Raw genomic sequence first — 22,091 nt, forward strand, 5'->3', positions numbered from 1 at the left:
TAAAGCAGTCAGTTGAAACATATGAACAGATAGAACAGAGGGAAGTATATGAACTATGTAACCTGCACTGCAAGGCAATTTGGTAAGAATCATTGATACAGAATATGAAATTTCTGGTGACTACCTTTCTGAATTGCAAAATGAATGAAAATAGAAGAAGAAAGGATTTCTGAGAGAGGTACATTACAGTGCAACTCCTTTCCCTTTTGACCTTGGAGCTCTCATTTTGCCCAATTTAAAAATTTCCCTGAAAAGGTAGCATCAAAGCTAATGTGGTTTGGAGCCTTTTAATTTTCTTCGCCCCTGCCCTTCCTTTTCTTTCTTTCTTTTCTTTTTTTCTTTATTCCCTCTCTTTCTGAGAATGTGTTGCTAAAAATGTGTGTTAAATTAAATTTAAAATCTTTGGGCCTTTCCTGGAGTAAGGAGATACTTACAGTCTACCAGGTATAACTTAAGTAGTTGAGACTCTTGTAATACTGATCTTACAGTCATATAAGATTCTACAATGTTTCTTTGGACTACTGTAACTAAATTTTCCAATCATTCTGCCCTCTAGTAGTAAAGGCAGAGTGCAGCAATACACTTCTGTGCTTCTAGGACATGCAGAATTTCATTCCACTTGTCCGTGGTCAAGTCAACTGCAGAGTGCATCTCCCGTAGGCTCACGGTTAACCTGTTGTGGTGGGTTGACCCTGGCTGGATGCCAGGTGCCCCAAAGCTGCTCCTCATTCCCCTCCTCAGCTGGTCAGGAGAAAGAAAATATAATTAATGGCTTATAGGTTGAGGTAAGGACACGGAGAGATCGCTCACCCATTATCGTCATGGGCAAATTGACAAAGTTAGTTTAATTTATTACCAATCAAATCAGAATAGGATAATGACAAATAAAACCAAATATTAAAAAAATACTTCCCCCACCTCTCCCTCCTTCTCAGGCTTAACTTTACTCTGGATTTTCTCTAGCCATCAGAGCAGGGGTACAGGGAATGGGGGTTGTGGTCAGTTCATCACGCACTGTCTCTACCACTCTTTCCTGCTTATGAGGAGGATTCCTCCCACTCTTGCCCCACTCCAACACGGGGTCCCTCCTACAAGTCCTCCACCAACTTTGTCATCATGAGTCCTTCCCATGAGCTGCAGTTTTCACAAACTGCTCCAGCATAGATCCCTGTGATGGAGAAAACAGGTGTTCCCCTCGGTGGGGGGAAAAAAAAAAGTAATGAGAGTAACGAAGGTGCCGTGTGTTTGTATTTTCATGCCTGAGGATGTTCTAATGCCATAAAAGTATCAGTTCATAGATAACTTCACAGTGAAGTGAGTTCCATTTTTGTCCTTCCTGTGACATCTTTACTTCTTCAGAAAGAACTTTGAAAAAGGTGGTAGCCCTGGCACTTTAGCAGCCAGTTGTTGTGAGTGCTCCTGAAACTGAAGTTGTTGCAATGAAGAGAAACCTTGCATTTAAGGGTCACACATATCAAAGACTAAAGTCTAAAGGGAAGAGCAAAGCCTCTCACTGGCAGAGAAAGAACAAAGATTATTGGAGACTCTATGGCAAGGAAAGAAGGGACACAGGAAAGTTACAAGGAAGGAATAGGTCCACAAGGAAATAACATGAGTGGAAAGCAAGGAATGCAAGAGATGGTCATCTCAAATCTAGTGCAGATAAAAAGAGACAAAAGGAGTTGAACTCAGCTGAATAGAACTTGGAATTTTGTGTCAGTATTTTAGCTTTGTAGTGTGTGAGTCCAGTTCTTAACTATCTTGATCACTGATCATGAGGAAATTGTATGGGCAATTTTGGATTTTTTTTGTGTTGCCTTTTTTTCTTTCTTTTTTTTCCTTTTCCTTGTTTTATAGCAAGGAAATAAACTGCAGTATTGGGTCACTATCTTTAAGACTGTAAAGATTACACAAATTACACCAGCCTAAGAAAGCAAAGCTTTAATGGTACCACCAGAGCCTCTGAGCCTTTAGCTGTAGGGCTAAAGATGGTCTTCTGGATGAAGTCCTCTTACAGTCCCAGTTTTTATATCCACTGACAAATTAATGATCTCTTCATGTTGCCTATTTCATGTGTTGTGTGTAAGTGCATTGACTAGGTCTCTGCATGGTGCAGTTTCCTTCTAGTTGAGAGTCTACCTAGTGACTTCTACCAAGAACAGTAAATAAACAAAATAGACAACTAATAGAACATTATAGTCTGAGCAGCAGATGAGTGAAGCGGAGCTGAGTATATAGGATCAAATGTCACAAAAGATCTCTGGAGTGCCTCTGGAGAACTTTCTATCCTAAAACTAGGATGGAAATGAAATGCACTCAGAAGAACAGAAATGAGGAAAATTCATTCGTTTGTAATGTTTGCTGTAGTTCTTGTTGTAGAATTGGAGACCTAGGCTGCCAAAACCAGTAAAGTCTTTCACAGGTTGGGTGCAATTTTGGCACTTCAAAAAATAGTTGCTGTCTTTCTTCACTTCTGCTTGTATGCAAATTATGATAGGAAAGCAAATACTGTCTCTGTAAGTGATGCTAGAGAAGTCAGTGTAAACAGAATAAACTGAGCATCTCTTCCTAAAATTATTGAACTTCTCAAGCTTTCCACTCTTTTGATATAAAGTGGTGCTTGTGAATAACAAGTCCATTTTTCTGAGGTATTTCTTGAACAAATAGCTAGAAAAACCTGCAAGCTTGAGATAATTGACTTGAGAAATTCTCAAGGAATTCAGGAAAAACTCAGCTATTTTTCCATAGAAGACAAGATACACCTATGTCTTTACCATGTTTTGTTATTGTCATTCAGTTTGAAATTTTGAAAATTGATTGAGAGCTGCCATATGGCTCCCAATTAGGCACAAAGAGTTTGTAGGTTAAAATAAGTTCTAGAATTATAGAATATACTGAGTTGAAAGGGACCCATCAGGAGTATCAAGTCCAACTCCTGGCCCTGTGCAAGACAGCCCCCAGAATCACACCATGTGCCTGACAGCATTGTCCAAACACTTTTGAACTCTGTTAGTCTTGGTGCTATGACCACTTCCCTGAAGAGCCTGTTCCAGGTGGTTGAGCTGCAGGTGAAGGTGAAGAACCTGTTATCCAACCTAAACCTCCCCTGACTCAGCTTTGTGCCATTTCCTTGAGTCTTGTCACTTTCTTTTGGATTAAAAAAGTGTTTGCTGTTGTATCTACACAGTGTCTTTCAGTTATTAAGAAACAAGGAAAAACTGGATGAAAAATAGAGGCAAGAAGTTGTTTTGTCCATTGAAACAATATGACCTGGCCTCTTGTGAGTTTGCTATTTCAGTATTTCAAAGCAAACTGGTTTTGGATTAGGCTTTGGAATATGAAATAAGAAAAACTGTACTGGGTCAGTGCAAAGATTTATCCAGCCCTTCAACTGTCTGTCTCCAGCAGTGACCACAAGCAGCTGCTCACAGAAAAGCTGATATATGAAGGCACAGGATACTTTCTTTAATGCTCTCCCAGTCTGTCACTTTGAAACTCGAGGAATCACCTGAAATTCTTGTTACCTGTTTATTTATTAACCCCCAAAGGATCTCTGCTGCTCACTTGTGCAATCCAATTTGGCCAAGTTTGTAGTTTTATATCTCCATCTTCTACTTCAGCCATTCATCACATCTTTTAACCTGCCTAGTTTGAAAGTGCTTTTGTTTCAAAGCTGTCTTTTTTTGGTTTACACTTAAGGATCAGAGGGAGTCCCTGGTCTTGGACCAACAGACAGGATTCATCTCTCTTTTATATCTTTACAAGATACTAGAGCATGTAGCATGTGTGCAGAAATGATGCAACTTCCTAGGCAACACTGGCTTACCTAAAAGCAGCAATTGCAAACAAATCCTTAATCTGATAGTAGATACACATTATGAGCTGAGACAGTGCTATGGCAGAATTAAAGAACACTTGTAAAAATTTTAGCAAAACGATTTTATCAACAACAGTGTACCAACAGGCTAATTATGAGACAATAAAGAGGGTTTCTTTGGCAGAGTGAATTTATAGTATAAACTGACTGTTATTGTTTCTCAAGTGCCATAGATTCACTTTCATTTCTTTTTCATGTCCTGTTTTCTGAAGAAAAAATTAGAATTTATTCCTCTTTTTTCTGAAAAACTCTATAAGAAAGTATCAGGATATCTCTTTAGACTTGTATAACGTAATTCTCATGGGTTTTTTATGAATATATCATAGTTTCAGTTGTTATTTCCCCTCTTCGAACAGTTTTATGTGACAGCTCCTTTATGGTCCTGATAAGTCATCCTTTTTGGTTTGATTACAGCCGTAATCTGGGGACCATAGCAACGTGTTTTGCTTATGATGTATGTCAGTGGTAAATAGAGGTCTAGTCACCATTTCCTTAAATGGTGAGAAATTGTATTTTTAAGAAGGAGAAAAAAAGACAGATCCTGTAATGCTCCCAGAAATACTAAGAAACATCTTACTTTAATTATTTGTGCAACAACTTCTTTGTGCACATCATACCAAAAACCCTAATGTAATGGTTACTTTCCTTGTACAGTATAAGAATTGTTAGTATCTTTTGCAGGTGCTTGGAAAAGTACAACATTTATACAATGATAAGAATATTTCACTGTGTATCTTATTAGTTTCACCAATTGAAATCAGAATGTCACTCCTAAAATGCTTAACAAAGCATCCTAATGATTTGCTGTACAATTTGTAACAGTCATGTAGCTTTCATGAAATCAAACTCCCATCATTGGTAGAGTTTCTGAATTAATTAAAGACATATTTGAAAGGAGAGGAGATTGATATGCTTTTCTCATGTTGTGCTGAAATGTTACTGTGTTGTAGTCAGTTAAGTACTATGAAAAATAAGAAAACTGGCTTGGATTGCTTTGGTATTGTAAAAGTGAAAGAAAATTTTGTTGTCTTGTCAAAACTCTTCTGCTTAGGAAAAGCAGTACAAAGCTGTCAAACATTACTTGTAAACCATGGTTAGATAGTATTTGGAATACCCTGATAATGCATATTAAAGCGTGTTGGTTTTGTCTTATTGAATTGAATATGATGTGCTTTATACTTAATTTTCAGTATCTCAATTGGGGTGAGTGGATAAGAATGGAGTGCATGAGTAGTGAACCTGAATTTGCTGTAAAAGCTCTCTAATAGCTTTCCATTGTCAATTACTGGCAAACCCCATGATGCGGCTTCCCCTGAGAGAAGATTCACAAAGGGTAAAAGTGCCTTTTGGTCCTTGCTTAAGCAATTAATTGCAGAGGAAAAAGTCTTTGCAGTATGTGTGAGTGCCTGGTGTAGTGACGGAAACTTTTTCGTGAGGAATACTACTAAATCCTATTCTGAGTATATCTCCCTAGTCTTTTATTGAAACCCTCTGTTTCCCTATTATGCTTCATGCCCCGCTTTCCCATACAGCCCATAAAGACCTTTCTGAGCTCCTAAGTGTTACTTGGGCTGAAGGCACTACACAGCTCTCTGCCAGTTGCCTGTTTGACTGACTTTCAGGTTGAAGCTCGTGCTGAAGCCCCTTGCCAACTTAGGCTCTTCTCATCTGTGCAGACAGTGATTTTCATGAAACTTACAGAAGCTTTAATTTTCTAACTCCGTTGCTTGGACTAGTTAGTATTGACCACTGTAATAAAAAAATTATTACTGAGGAACAGATGGACAGACAGCGGTGATCACTTCCAGCATGTGCATGTGAATATGTGAACTTAGTGGGCTGCCCATGAGTGTAGGACAAAAGCAAGCCACATAGTTGTCCTGTTCTGGCAGCGCTAAACCCAAACTGATGGTTCTGACCAAAATACTTGCCAAAATCTACAGATAAATTACTAAGTAACTGGCATAATTTCACAGGTGGAACAAGTCAAAGAATGGCAGCTGTGGGTTGTTTTCAATATTGCTGGATATATGTACAGTGATACAGGGGTCATATATTGTTGATATCAGTGAATGAAACTTCAGCCTTATTTATCGCAGAGATTGGTACGGGATTTGTTGATTTCCACGGTGGCATCAATTATTTGATTTATGTTATTATTTTCCTCTATTCATTTAACCAAAAAATGATCAAAATCTTCCTGCCTCATGCAGTTGTTGGGACAGTTCGAAAATGACCCTTTCCTTCTGTTTGTGCTACATGTTCCTAATGTCACAGTCGTGAATCTCGTTCCTCGGGACAGCAGTCTGTAAAATTATTGTAAACACTTAGCGGTGTGAGGTTTAATTAATGCCAGAAGCCTTCAACAAACATCAGTTGCAATTTGGGATGTGCTGAGTTAATGATTCTTGCACTCTGCCTAATGTGTGTGCTGTTAAATCTATGTGCCAAGTGACTGCTGCTGACATTAATCACATCCCACTGATGTCCCTGCGTGCACAGAGGGAATGGAAACTGCAATCCAAGAGATGTATTTCACAGGCAACACACTTAAACATCTCCACTTAGAGGCCTAAAGGACACGGTAGCATTTCACGTGGTAGGGGAGAAAAACATAACAAAAAATTAACAAGTGCTTTTGATACTTTCAAAAATTAATAAACTAACTTCCCCAAGAACAACTTTATATTAAATGTGTTGCAGAGTCATCTGTTAGTTAATGCTAGAGGATTTTTGTAATGCTGTAATTTTATGTTGTATTTGTTTAACCAGAGAGTTTTTCCTTTGATGAATGCTGATAGTCAAAGAAAAAAGAAAAAAAAAAAAAGGAAAGAAATTATGGAAAAATAACCCCAACCCTTCCAAAACAGATGTTTTGGACAGACTGTGAAATTCTGTTTGTGTACCCATGCAGAACCTGTCAGCATTTAAAAACATGTACACCATGAAAGTGATAAATATGGTAGCTGTGAAGAAGGATAAAGAGAAAAACCTGAAGTTATAAACTGTGGTTTCTTTCTTTACCAGACTTGAGAGGTTTATGTTCATTTACATGTTAGCTCTGTGTTTGTGGTCACCACAACTCTGCCAGCTGAATCATGAGCATACCAGCTAGAGGTGATGTTGTGGCAGTATATTCTACTGAAAGCAGAAGCGCATAAGGAATAATCTATCCAATCCATTTTGTCCTACTCTAGGTTCTTAGAGTTAATTCTCGCTAGACTATGAGAAAAGTGCTACTCAAATGAGACAAATACTTGGAATAAATATGTTTATATCCTTGTTTAAGGGGTGGGATAGAGATTTTCAAAGTTGGAGTTGTTTCTGAAATACTTGAACATTAGTTTGCAAGGAATTTAATTAGAGACTTTGTGTCTCATCTCCATTTTCAGCTAGTAAACATAAGAAAAGCAGAACCTAAATGGGGTAAAACCTGTTTATTCTTGATGACCAAGTACTTTACAGCTTATGGGTCAACACTTGGTTTGTACAAAAACAGTAACCAGTTTCATATGTTAAGTGGGGCTGTTAAATGCTTTAAGTAAATGAGAGCTCTAATTGAAGAGAATTTCATTGGTTTTTGGGTGATGTCCATTTAGATAAAAATGCTCAAGCATTGTTAATCAATGGTGTGCAAGTTGGATATTTCAACCTAAATGTGTAGTAATTCAGTATTGTACCAAATACTCTTCACTGTTGTGGCCTCTGAAAAGGTAACTGAGCCCAGAAATTCCTATCTAATGTGAATGTGTTGAAATTTAATGGTGTGAGGAAGACTGCTTTTCCAGGACATGACATTTAGGCTATGGATTTATGCAGCACTCCATAAGGCAGCAGATGGCTTCGCACATGACCTTAACAAATAAATCACCTATTTTCTACTTTTCTTCAAATATTTGTGTGATGGTCAAGTCAATAGTACTAAGGTGGGTTTTGGTTTTTGCTGCTGTAAGGCTTAGTGTCTCAGTATCACAATTTCTGAGTTATCAGACTGGGATAATACTGATTCCTAGTCTTGTCTGTTGGGTGTCATATTTTGGGAAAGGATTGTATTTATCTAGGTGGTCCTAGCAGTTTGTGTAGCAGTGATAATCCAAGTATATATGGATTGAGAGAGATAAAATTCTGTATTAGATGAGCTACTATAAGACTTACTAATATCTTCTTGGACATCTGGATGCAACCATAACATAAATTAAAACTAACAACAATGCTTATTAAAAGTTCAAAACTACTTGTAGAGATAACTTCTACATGAATTACTATGCTTGATGTGTCAGCCTTGTGAAGAGTCATGACTGCACTAGTGCTTGTTTATTCTTTCCTTTCAAGGACCACTTTTCTCAAGTCATGATTTTTGTTTTTGTTCTTCAGGTGTTAAGATTGTCATCACTTGTTATGACCATATTATTCACAGAGTGTGACCCTATAAATTTTTTATTGTTTTGCATTATTCAAAGCCTGCATGCCTATATCTGGGCCATATGTGAATGTGTGATCCTTGATTTTTTTTTAATTTATTTTTATTTTAGAGATGTGATCACTAGAAAAAGTTCCTCTATACTTCTAGTGATGTGTTTACTTACATTTATGTCTAAAAGTAGCCATGAGAAATGTAATCAGTAAGGAAATGTCTGCTTGCTATTCAACTTTACTAAATGAGTGAATGATAAAAATAAGCAGTAACCAGGTATTGCTTTAAAATATAAATCATAAATTTTAACACCAATTGAAAATGTAATCTTTTACTTTCTGTAACAGGAAATAATTAATCGAAATATATCTGTTGGTAAAGAATTCTCCTGATCCAAGAAACTCAATGGGTGTACTTTTTTTTCACATAACATAAACAGATATCTATATTTTAAAGCATCTTCCAAGATGATTTTTAAAAATAAATTCAAACACTCAGGTATATTTGCAAAATCCTTATCCTGACATTCTGGGGCCATCTCATGTCCCTGTAAAAATTTGTTTAATTTTGCAATACATACACAAGTGTTAATGGCAATGTTTATGATACAGCATGGTCCAGTCAAATAAATGAAAATCAGAAGATACAATTTTTAAGACTCTTTTCCTGTCTCTGACATTTGTCAGCTCAGTGGACAAGGAGATTCACTTTTTTGGTGTGTTTTGTGTTTCTGATTAGATAGACTGTGCTCTCAAAGCTTGGAATTGTATTTTATTGGTAAGGTCATACAGCACTCAGAAAAACAGAAGAGTTTTTTAACTAGTGGGGCTGGGGTATGGAAAATTTAAGAAAATAATTGAGATAATAAGGATTTCAGAACTTTTAAAATAATAGTAATAACCCTCACTGGTTAGGATCTAGTAAAACTTTTCTGTATTTTGAGTAAGATTAGCTGACATGTCTACAACAGGACTTGTAACTCTATCAGAGTTGAAACCTTATTAAATATTGTTGAACTTCAAAGAGCTGTCGTGAAGTGATTGTACTTTTAGAAACTGTGGGTTTTTTTATTAAATTTGGACTTGGCAATAACTAATTATTTAAATATTGCAAACTGCTTGAGGCCAGGCTTTTCTTAGCCTTTCTTGATTCCCACCTGGATATTGTGTTCTGATAGAAATCAAAACAGAAGGTATGTTGTCTTTCATTCCCGATACCATACTTAGCATATGCATGGAACTTTGCCTTTTGTTTTACAAAAAAATTATAATGTAATAATTGAAAAACTGTTTTGGTTTGTGTGAGTCCTATGTGAAAACTTTGAACTCTTCACTGAAATTCCATGTTGTTTTGGTGTTTGTTGTTTATAGTGATTTAACAGAACTATAACCCTCAATGAAATCTGTATTTGTGCATACTTAGATGCATTCTCACCAAGTTTTCCCTTGTTTTTCTCCTGATCAGTGGGCTAGTCTCCTTGGGGATGATCACACCCATTTGCCACTGTGATTCCAGAGTAATGCCTTGAAATTTGTTGTGGCTTTTGAGCACCTTAGTTCTCAGTACATTTATCTGCTGAGTGTTGAACCAAGCTGTAGCTGTTTTCTCATCCTGTACTGAAGAGACAGCTTGGCTTTTTGCTGGGCTTCACAAAGCATTTTCAAGCGTGATGTGATTCAGCTGTACCACAGCTGATCACTAGAGCTATGCTGTATATGTTATGTTTTCTTCCCAAACTGAGATTCAAACCAGTAGGGACTCAATTTCTATGGAAATAGCTGTCATAAAGTCAATTCTGTAGCTCATTGTAGTCTGTAAATTAGGTAGAATAGATGGTGAAAAGCAGGATTTTTTCTGTTTGTTGTCCCTTTGCTCTCACTGCCTAACTGCTGCTCTTGATTGTTTAATCCCAAAGCACATAAAAATTAAAAGATTTTGCATTTTCATAAGTCTTCTGAAGAACAGCTTTTTTCTCCCCAGTTCTGTGGTGAACATAAGTTGCTATTCACAGTGGGGTAAATGCCTGAAGCAAGGGAAACAATGATTTGTAAATTGTAAATCTGACCGCAGTGTTTATGACAGCCATAGGCTGTTTTGGATATATGCTGAGAGAAAATGTAAAAAGACCACATTTGTTTTCATACAGTTGTACAATAATCTGTACAGACTATAGGAGAGAGAGAGATTGAGTCTTTTGAGTATTAAGAGATTTGAAGGCTAAAAGTTAATTTACAATATTATTCATTTTTAATCTAAGTAAGAATAAAGGTGAAACAGCGAGGAGGTGAACAGGAAAACAAAAAAAAAAAAAACAAACCACCTTTTAATATGCTATCAACTAGACAAAATAGATTCCTTAGGGGTGAAAACCACAGCTCTACTGTCCTGTAGACTTCTGTTTCCTCTAAAACAGCTGGAACAGTAAATTTTGCTCTTTGATTTAGTATGAGCACTCAAGGTGATTTTCAAGCATTTTCTTTTCAGAATTTGCAATTAAACGAAGCACCACAAGTGGTCACCATGCTGTCACAGGTAAAGAAATGGGTGAGAGAATAGTCACAAAAAATAACTTTGACCTATTCACAGTCAAAGCTATGAAAATTGTTTCGATACTCTTCGGTTCGGAGAAGGAACATTTTAGAAAGCCAGTCTCATCTTTCAAGATGATTAACCTATATTGATTCCCTAAAAATAAGTAGTCTGGTAGTAACTGACTCGACTTCTTTTCTACTATTTGTCTTTCAGTGATGAAGACTAAGGCCTTTTCTCACTCTTTTATTTCACTTTTCTACTTTAATATTTTTACTTAGATGTTATCAGCTGATGTCTGTTATCTTCCTATTTCAGCACCTTTTGGTGATTTATTGCAAGCATAGTAATAAAATAGTAAGTATTCAAACAATTACACTCTTGTAGTAGAGGTAGTAGTTTGAGATATAAACTACTTGTGAACTTATTCCAATGTGAAGAAATAGATAGGAACATGATCCTTATTGGTCGTGGTCTAATGCTTTTCACTAAGGCTGTTGAAATACTAGAGTCAGTAATCTCAGTAATTTAAGCAACTGCAAATGATTGAGAAAATGTCCTTCCACATAGTTTTTATCTCTCTCTAACCCTAACACATTCACGCTCTCAAACACACACACACATGTGTACGTGAGAGGGAGGGGTGCAATGAATGTTGCTGGTAATGTTGCTGTTAGGATTGCTAACAGCTCTTCTTGCCTTTTCACTAATTAGGATGAACCCAGGGAATAAAATTTTTTCATGCTCTTATCCGTATCACCTGCAAATGTACTTTCATGCTATTTATTTTAGTAAGAAAGAATAACAACACACAGAATGGTAATACTCTATCTTAAAAAGTCCTAAAAATATTTTTAAAATAAATTATTTGGTCCCCTTGGTCTTTAGAGAGGCAAAGGTACCTATTTTGTTTACGCCGTAAAGAAAAAGGATAAGGAAGAATCTATCTGCAGTCTTGTTACTACATAATATCTTATAGAGAAGGTGGAGCTGACTCAGACAAACACAGAGAAAGGGCAGAAAGCAGGAGGATGACAACTGAACCTTCTGTCCATGAAATCTCTCAAAATAAAAATTGTGGCATTAATTGTACTGTGTTTGGACTTTCTCTAAATCCTTACTTTGTAACACAGACTTACAAAAAAGCTTTTGTGAGCTTTTTGATGTTTGGGGAGAAGATGATAGAGTGCAGCATTTGAAGTTAGTGGCATGAAGACTGGGTCATGTGTGGAAAAAGTCACTAATTATTCAGGTCCACCAGGAAGCCCCTGGAAGAAGGAAACTTTGGTGTTTTAAAATGGCAAATAGGTCTCAAGGAAGTTTAAGGACTTTAAAAACCTTTAAAAAATGCTTTAAAGTGTTACTTTATAATAGTAACTGTCTCTGGGAGTAATGATGTGAAGGCAATAGAAGGCTGCTGTGGAAATATATGTCCAGGTAACTTACTTCTTTGTTATGAATTAATGTGAAAGTGTGCTACCTGGCTTGTAAAGATTTTTCATTTCCTGTTTTGCTATAATTGAGAAAAAGGAAGGGGTTTTAGTTCCAAATGTATGTTTACAGTATCTGGGCACCTGGAAATTTTCAGTCTTTCCCATTTGTATTAGTTAGCTTACTGAAAAGTAAATAAAAAGTATCGCCACGTTAATGTGGAATCAGAACTTGGATGTATTAAAAGTGGATCTCACTACACATATGTTGTTAAATGAGCAGCTCAGGGAAAGAAGTAGATTTTGTTATTCCAGCCTTTCTAGATTTCCTAGTTAATTGGTTGCCTTAATGAATGTTTTGACTTCCTCTGTGTTTTTATCTCCTGTTTCTTCAAAACATATATTTGTCAATCCACAGAGAAAGAACGCAAATGTTAAATTTGATCAGATGCACAGTTTAATCCTAGTATTGGTCCAATCATAATGTTACTCGAACATCCAGTGTTTGTATCTGTGTTTGTAACTAGAAAATTCATGGAGCTTCTGAGCAGTAAAATGTGATTAAATAATAGAGTAAATATGTAATAATAGCTGTTTTTTAAACATGTAAAAATGCTGTAGGCACTGCACTAGTAAATTCAAACCTCGAGAAGATGAAGCTTTTCTGTCAGAAGTGAGATTGCCTTTTTTATGAATTCAGTTTTAACTCTAATTACATCAGCAAATTGGGGCACAAGTATCTTATAGAAGTGAAGAGGTGAGTCTGAATTCTGTTTCCCCCCACCCCTTGTTTAAAGGGTTGAAATAGTGGAGATAAGAGTTACTTAGATGTTGGCATCTTCCTATTGTTTACTTAATATAGTAGTGTACATATCTTGCCTTGAAATGAGTAACAGGAGAACTTGAGAGTCAATTAACTTGAAATTCAGTTTAAACAAATTCTGTTTTATTGTGATACACACCTGTCTGTAACATTAAAATACACTTTTGTAGATCTTGAGGAATTTGAGTCCAAGATAATTATTTTGTATGGATACAGCTGAAAAATAAAACTGTATCAGTAAGTAGTAAAACATAAATCAATACAGTAAAGGACTTTACTGATTCTCCTTCCCCTCCTGTGTGCCTTTTCCTGCCTTAACCCACATATTTACAGTTGTTTCATCATATGCTTTGTCCTGGAACCTAAAGTAGTATACATACAGGTTTGATGAGGATCAACATTTCTGCTTAGTGATGAGTTTCAAATGAAGTATCAAAATCCTTTTTTTTTTTTTTTTTTTTGGTGAAACATAATAGTGTCAAAGCAGCAAGAGCTTTGCTCAAGCCTGTCTCAGAGATTCCATGTCACACTTCCAAAAATGATTGAGGTACAGAGGGACAAGGATGGGAAAAGCAGAAACTAGTACAATATTGTGTTTGCATCAGGGGAAAGGAAGTCATCTCAGCATTGTGATCTGCAGTGGAGTTTGCATATTCCTTAATGTTTCTTAAAAAAAAAAAATAAAAATTGTTTCTTTGCTATTGGAAGAGTGCTGGTGTTTGCAAGAGTTCCTGCAGCTACTCAGTGCTTTGTACCTGTATTTGCTGTGCTCTGTATCAGGTTTCAGTGACATCCTTCTTGTGGGCTCAGCTGTACTTCATAGTTGGACTGTCTGAGTTCACCCTCTGTTTAAGAGAAAGATAAATTTATAAAGGGATATAACAGTAAGGAAATCAACCTCCCTGTGAGAATAGTGCCATACTAAATCTATATCCTAACAACTGTCCATGCATGACTTTTGAATTTATCTGGATATTTGTAGCTGTAAATCCAGTGAGGAAAAACATGACTCACCTGTGCAATGTTATTTTGTTTTACAGGAAAAGGCTCAGTGCTTTCAGAAGGCTCTTCATTCCCAAGCAGATAAATCCACACAGACAGAAGTTGTATGCCATGATGTAAGTAGCTGTATTAAACAGTATTTTTTTTATCATCTTTATGGGTGTTCAGACTTCTGTCAGCTGGTTTGCCTCTGCTCCTGTTGTGTCCATTTGGTGATACTAAAATACCTTAGGGAACATGAGAAGATAATTACAACTACCTGCCATCACACCAATGCCCTGCTAATTTTAGGCTTTACAAAGAGCTGAGAAATAGCATAAATGAATGTGGAGGGTATCTATTAGTGGATTGTATTTTTTTTTTCAGTATTCATTTGCACACTTACTGACACTTTAATTAGGTTATTATGTTTATAATTGTCATATGCTGTCCCAACAAGATTTGAATTTTGGAAGATAATGGAGTAGGTACGATTTTGCCAAGTGATCTTAAAATTCCATTTCCTGAAGAGCATCTCTCAGAATTTCTCCTAGAATGTGAATTCATAGTACGTATCCTCATGCAAGAAGGTAGTCAAGGAATATTCCTTAATTGTAGAAATATTTTTTCCCCCAGTTTTTCTAACTACAAGTATTTTGTCTGTGGGATGTTGCTTAAATATATGCAAGAGATTCACTTGTTTACATGAGCCTTTGAATAATCTTTGATTAAGAATGCCACTATGTGGAATATTTAGCACAGTTCTATTCTGTGATCTGAGCAGTTTAACAGTAATTCTTGCCAAAAACTGTTCTGCAAAATAAGGCTGTGGCTATGCATTGGTATATATCAACGTGCTGATTCAAATTTATGAAGAGAATGATGGAATTAAAGCAGGTTTTGAAGCCTTCCTTTTGGTGTGTTTTGTATCAGTGGAGCATTAAAGTTTTGTCTTCTGAGTCTTTGCACAGTTTTCTTAAAATAGAAACATAAATGTTTCATGTTCTAATCTGGAAAGTTTTTGAACCAAAGTACGCTTCAGTGTTTTTTTTCAGACTCTTAAACTGATTCAAGCCAGGAGTACTAACATTTCTTTTTAAATAAATACATTGAACAAAACCGTAGTTATAATTATTCTCCTTATATGTATTGCTCAACAATTGTGGTTTGTTAGATGGGTTTTTTTGAGTATTTTCTTATTTAGGGCAAATAAATCAGTACTTTACTCAATGTACCCATATGCACTGATTTCGTGGTTTTGGTTTGCTGAATATGAACTCTTATGTTCTACTTTCTCTGTGAAATAATGTCTGGTGGAATTTACTGAAACTCTGAGGTGTGTATATATTACTGGTGAAAATGACATAATATTCAAAAATAATTAAAAACATTTTCGTATGTTGCAATTATATATCCATTTCTTCTGTGAGTAATTATCCTTAACAACTGCTTTCTTATATCTTGGATGTCAAATAAAAGTCTTTCACTAAAAATGTTAAAAAGCAATATGTAAGATTTGGGGGGTCTTGTGTTGGTTTGGTTTTCGTTTGGTTTGGTTTGTTTTTTTAACAGGTATGACTTAAGCATTTGATTGTTCTCTCCCAAATCTGATATGTGGTACTTATGCTGGAGAGATTCCTGCTGTTAGCAGATTGTATCTTTTTTCCCTTTTTTCAGTCTGCGTTCCCTTGGAGTTTGAGAGAGGAGGTGTTCTATCAATAAAATAAAAAATAAAATTGCAGCTCCCTCTCCCAAACAGGTACAGGTTTCTGGCTGAGATCTGAGTATTAAACATAATAATAACAACAGTAAGTCAAATAAATCCTTTTCTTTAGCAGCATCCTCTTCAACATTAGCAGAATGCATTTTTTTAAACTTTCCTGGTTAAAATGTCTCTTACTTTGTCATGGTTGCAATAATATTTTTTTTTAAATAGGCTGTTGCAATGCAAGAACAAAAGGAAATGTGGAATGTTTTTCTATGGAACAACGCCTCACCTGTATTTATCTGGTACAGAGTATTTGTGCAAATTCCATTTCAGGGAATTGATTGCAGAGAAATTTGAATTAATATGCAGGAATAAGACAAGCCTGCTATCATCACCGTGAAGGGAATTGAGTGAAGAAGGATGTGCAAATAAATAGTATAAACACTTTTTGTAATATTGTTAAAACTTTTTACTCTTTTATTTTTTGGACTGTGCAGCTTTTCTTCTGAGGATAGCTATTAATGGTCGGTTCAACTGTGTTTCTGTGGAAACTAAGCGGCAATTACATTTGTATTCTTTGCTTTTGTATGAGATTTTAAAGATCAAGTTGTTACTGTGGCAAGTAGTATCTGTTCATCATTTTATTCAGGATGTCAGTAAATGTGTGTAACTACAAGAACATTGTGCTATTACGAAATAAGATTCAATAGAAAAACATAAAACAGACCAGAGAATACAAGATATATTTTTCACTCCATTAGTCGCACATTCTGAGAAGAGTATACATTGAATACTTAAGATCTAGTTTAAGAGGTAAGCAGAAAATTTAAGTTCATTTCATCATCGTTACAGAGTTGCTGCTTTAATTAAAAAACCAAAAAAACAACAAAAACCAACCAACTAAAAAAATAACCCTCATGTTTTTTATTTTTCCTTAATTCAACTTTGGAAGCGAATAGTAGTTAGGAATTTGTGTAGCATTATTTCATAAATGTTGTACAAATGTTGATATATACTTCATAGTATAATATTTCAGAAATGCTTAAGATAGTGCCATTGTGAATGGCTTGTTTTATATTGTTGTATATTTGTTCGTTTCACTGTATAATCTTAAAAGTTGCCTATTTTGCAGTGCAAAAAACTGAGACAGGTTAGCCCCAAAATAAAGCAATGCTTGGGGTTTTTTGACTTCTGGACAATGTCTCCAGTAGTTAAGAGACTATTCTTTAGCCTTGGAATTCATTTAGATGTGTCATTAAAAGTAAATGGAAGTTCTGACTTTGACTTAGATGAGGAATTAATCCTTTTGTCCATAGGGTGTACAGTAATGAAATAAAGCTGGAGGCTAATCTATATTTAGGAAGGAATGGGTGAAGAAATGAGGAAGTGCAGCCTTTCAAAGGGAAGAAATGTTCTTGTTTCTGTGGAGCTGCTCTGATGAAGCTTAAACAGTATTAAGTGAATGTTTATGTGTTTGAGAGGTGATGGAATTTAATATATTGTATTTTATGTTAGCAGCCATAACATAATTACAGTCAGATTCTGGCTATCAAGATGATCAGTAAAGTTTGGATCATGTAATCTCCTGCAATATCTTTAAATTGCTGGATAATACTTCTGATAGATTTCTCTGGTTTTTTCCCATACAGCACACTTAGATTTTTCAACTGAAATTGCTTTACAGTACTGTATTAGTAAGCAAGTGGAAGATAAAGTCTGTAGCAGTAAAGATAATGTTTCTCATAAAGAACTGTTTGAACTGGAAAGCACACTGTTTAATGTCTTTTCTATATTAAAATGATTTAATAGAAACTTAATTATGGAATTAAAACATAAAGTTTAAAATAATTTTTGATAAGGATGAAAGAGGTCTTGCATGATGAGAAATGCTACTGTGTTCTTAAGTGATTAACATGACCACTTTGCTGCTTGAGTAGATTGAAAGTAAAATACCAGCCCAACTACCCTATGTATTCAATGGAAGACATTAGAAAGTAATCAGGGTTTTTTAGAAGGCTTTGTACTGCAGAATGTCAAGGGATCTTCATCTTGTGATAGTCCTAAATTTATTCTGTTTTCCAATATGTCTACTGAGAATCATTTAAAACGCACTGGGAGTCTTGCATAAAGAGCCATGTGCACAACAGATTGATGTCAAGGCTGCTAAATAATAAATTATTAATGTGTCTTCAATAATCAATGCTAGTTTAACCTCCTTCACCTTTCTGTGCTTGCAGAGTCTTATTTTATTGAGAGATTAAGGCATAATTTCTTCCATGTCGATCAGGTTGCTGGAATGGACCAAAAGATGAATAGATACAGTCAACTAGCATTGGGACTGATTACAAGATTATGTTAAGGGATACAACTCTAATAATGGCTTCTAGCTAAATAAGTAGTCCAAAGTATCATGCAGGCATCACACAAGCACACTGCAGCATGTGCCACTGCTAATGCATTTTCATTAAAATGTGTCTCAGAAGCGGCATTAAACAATCAGTTAAACAATCACAGTACACTTCTCATTTCTGTCACCAAAAGAAGTCCAACTCGGCACCACTTTGTCAGTCTTTATCAGAAGAAAAAGTTCGTACTTAATTTTATTCTTCACAGAGTAGAAATTCTGAAGAACTGACATGATTTCTGCAGTCTTTTCAGTGCTTGCCTTGTGCTGTTATTACAGCTTTCACATCTGAGAACTGCTATTCTCTTTGTTCTTTGTCTTTCATACTGACAGTAAAGCTGATGTAAACAGGTTTTGGACTGGTCCTAAACTCATTCCATATTTAATGAGAGTTTTTTCCAGTTTAGTGATCCTTACGTTTTATATGATGCTTCTAAAATCTTAGACAACAAACTTGTATGGCATTGCTCACAATCTGCTACAGTTTGATTTGCATTGCTACAGACAAAAATTACCTTTCCTTGCTGATCCCCAGCATTGTGTTTATAACAGTGCTCTGTGATTTACCAGAAAGCACTGACTTTTATCACCCGTACAATCATGCAGTATTAAAATCCATACTGATACATATTTTAGGGTAATTGTTTTGTAGCTTGCTGTGAATTGCCTTGGACATTGTGCCTCCTTTACCCTCCTAAAGCCTGGGTACTACTTTTTCTAGAGCCTCTGAGTTTCACTGGGAGGGAGTGGAAGATATGGAGGTGGATGCTCTAACTGTTCCCCTCCACCTCCCTTCTATGCTCCTTATCCTCCCTGGCAGCCAGCCAGCGTAGCTTATGGATGCTGTGAAGGGACTGTGTTGCATTGTCCTCTACTTTAGGAGGGCAGGGGAATAGAATACTGAAGTACTTGAACTTCTTGAACTTTCCAGTTTAATCTAAATACTTTCCTGCCCACAGTATTGCATAGTTTGTTGCAACGTGAAATGAGTTGTATTTTGCCACTTAAACTAGAAAATGCATCCTGCTTCTGCTTCCCCTCCTCGCCTTGGAGACTGATGTCCATCTGCTATTGCATCTTACCACTAGATTATTTTTCTCCATTTATTTCTTATTTTCTCTCTCAGTTTATTTTCTAATGTATACAGTGAAATAACACAAATTTATCCGTAATATACCTTTGTCTAATGCAATTTTTTAAAAAATACCTTTAGAAATCAAACAAGCTGTTAACTATTTTGATATTTGCTTTGGTTGTATGTCTATGTACCTATTCATATCTGGATATCCAAGTTGTTCTTGACATGCTACATCCTTTCCTACAACTTCCTATAGAAATCATTTTCTCTTCTTATGTGCAGTTTCCTTTTTTTTAGTATACAATTTCAAAATACCATTTTAAAATCCACATATGTTTTAAGGTGTCCTACTTATGCAAATTGTCAAACTCTTCATCCATTAATAGTGAAATGTTATGCTGAAACTTTTTTTGGTTTTAATGATTGCCTTCCACCAACCCTGACCAAACACACTGCTTCCCCATCAAACCTCTATGTACTTGGTGTTTGAATTCCATTCAACCACGAAATATTGAAGATGAAAGATTTGTTACACCTGCTCACAGTGGGGATAAACAGTTCAAGGTACTGGTGCTGAACTTGCCAGAGGACACATGTGCTGAGGGTTTGGTGTTTGTGGTGCTGTGCAAAAAGTGATAAAAGTTTTCACATAAAGAAACTTCAAAAGTAACTGGGTTCTGGGACAGAAACTGAGACTTGCCATATGGAAAAGACAGGCTTCTACTAACCACTTTAATTCTGTGGCAGATTATCAGTAGGTTATTGTGCATTTTATTTTACCACCTTTAGGAGTGAAGAACAATAAAATTTGTGTTCCGTGTGGTGTGTAGTTGGTATGAATGATCTTTAGTTTTGATTTGTGGAATGCAAGTTGGTTTCTGGCTGCTTGTGTAAATAAACTGTGTACCGCTTCAATATTTGTAGTAGTATGTGGTTTGAGGATATAATAGCTATTTCCTTGTAGACCCAAACTTAATATAATGCTGTAGTCTCTGTATCTCTAAAACACTGTTTTCCTGTAATATACTCTTTATAAACAGAGCAGTGTTCTTCTTGCCTGTTAAGTTTTCCATCTTTCTACTTATTCTACATTTTTCTGTCATAAACTTCTTCTGTCTTGATATCTGCAGTTACGGTGCTGCTATCTTGCTTTTAAAGTGCAATAAAATATGAGGTATATAGAAATATTGACCAAACTTACTGTCACTAACTTTTGCTTAGGTGTCTTGGCGTGGGAGAGAGAAGAAAGGGAAGAAGCAAAGAAGGGGGTTTAGTTATTACTACTTATTCATCTTAGAAGTTTTTTTTTTGTTTGTTTTGTTTTTTTTTTTAAGACATAACTTTTCCCACTTTTTCTGCTTTAGCTCCATCACTGTGTGCTGGTTATAGGTCTCCAGGAGTTTACTTTTTCAATTTATATCCATAAACTATAACCATTTTGTCTCATTTCTTGTTTTACTTTAATTTCTGTACTGTGCTTAGGAGTATGACTTACCGACATTTTATTGCAGTAGTGTATTTTTAGTGTGTTATAGTTACATTGTTTCTATCATAAAGATGCTACCAGACAGTTCATGACATCTCTCAGCATGAAATAAATGAGAGTTAGCCCTAGAATTTATAGCATGTCTTACTGTATCCACTCTGACCTGTTACTCTAAGGAGAGAAAGAAATAGAATACTGAAAAACAAGATGTTTCAATAGTTTTTATTTGATTGTAATTAAAAAGACATCCTTGTTCCACCAGATTATACCTTGCCGACTCATGCATTATGCTGAATACTAACAGTGTCCTGTTTGTAAGGCTGGAAAATAGCAGCACTGAAGCCTTTTCAGTGTTGTTCAAAAGAGTGAAATGGGAATTTAGTGAAGTGTGCTCAAAAACTGTCAAAATTCTAAAAAACAGTAAGATTTTGCAATAGCCTTTGAATATATTTTCTTAAAAATGAGAAAAATTTTGTTTCACCTGGAAGAAAATATCAACAAAGAAAATTGAAAAATGAGATATGGATAACAACTGCATTATAAGACATATGTATGGGTTTTGTTGTCTTAGTACATTTGGAGTGAGTGTTTTTTAATACAAGATGATCTGCTGACACAGTTTTATCGTAATGTGGAAGTGGTTTATGTTGTATGTGGGTTTCCTTTATTAGCATAGACTAGCTCATTCTGGTGACCTTTTTCCAGTACAAACATGGCATCTCTTGTATGTAACTGTTTTCTAACCAGAACCGTGTCATACACAAGCTGATGAGTCATATTTCTGGTTTTATCTGCCTTGTCACTTAATTCGTTGATATGTTGATGATTAGTGTGAAAGAAGCTTTATTATTGCATGCTGCCTGCATGACTGCATACAGCAGAAACAATCATTTTTCATTTAACCTTGTGTTGCCATCAAACCATGCATCACTAAGATTTCATTTCATTTCTTCTTTTTTCTTTTTTTTTTTTTTTTTTTGTTTGTTTGTTTTTAAAGGCCCTGTGGAACTCTTCATGTTCTGAAGGCTTAGTTTACAAACCTATCAGCATCTCATTGGTTCCATCATTATTAAATTAAAAAACAACATCTGGACACTCTGCACTTATGGATTTAATTATATTCTGCTGTATATGAAATGAACTGCAAGTCACCATTGCTGACAAAATTCTACTACTAATCGTAACATTTGTTACCACCTTTTTTTGGCAATATCTTCATTATTAAATGTATCTATGAATAAATTATTAGTAAGCCATCACAAAGTTATTATCTGAAATAAAAATTGTTCTTACCATTTTGTGCATTCAGTCATCCATTGGTGATTCACTGTAACTAAGAAAATCCTTTGCTGATGCTTGTC

At 35.6% G+C, this 22,091-nt stretch overlaps 1 protein-coding gene across 1 annotated transcript in view; it reads left to right on the plus strand.

Moving 5' to 3' along the window:
• The window catches only part of CCSER1 (coiled-coil serine rich protein 1), a 650,146-nt gene that overhangs the window by 391,913 nt on the left and 236,142 nt on the right, over positions 1 to 22,091 (plus strand). The window contains exon 9 of the mRNA XM_017831720.1: positions 14,114 to 14,191. Within this exon, the coding sequence (XP_017687209.1) occupies positions 14,114 to 14,191 (78 nt within the window). The remainder of the gene's footprint in view (positions 1 to 14,113; positions 14,192 to 22,091) is intronic.

The sequence above is a fragment of the Lepidothrix coronata genome, unplaced genomic scaffold, assembly GCF_001604755.1.
Source record: "Lepidothrix coronata isolate B3197 unplaced genomic scaffold, Lepidothrix_coronata-1.0 Scaffold195, whole genome shotgun sequence".
Taxonomy (NCBI): domain Eukaryota; kingdom Metazoa; phylum Chordata; class Aves; order Passeriformes; family Pipridae; genus Lepidothrix; species Lepidothrix coronata.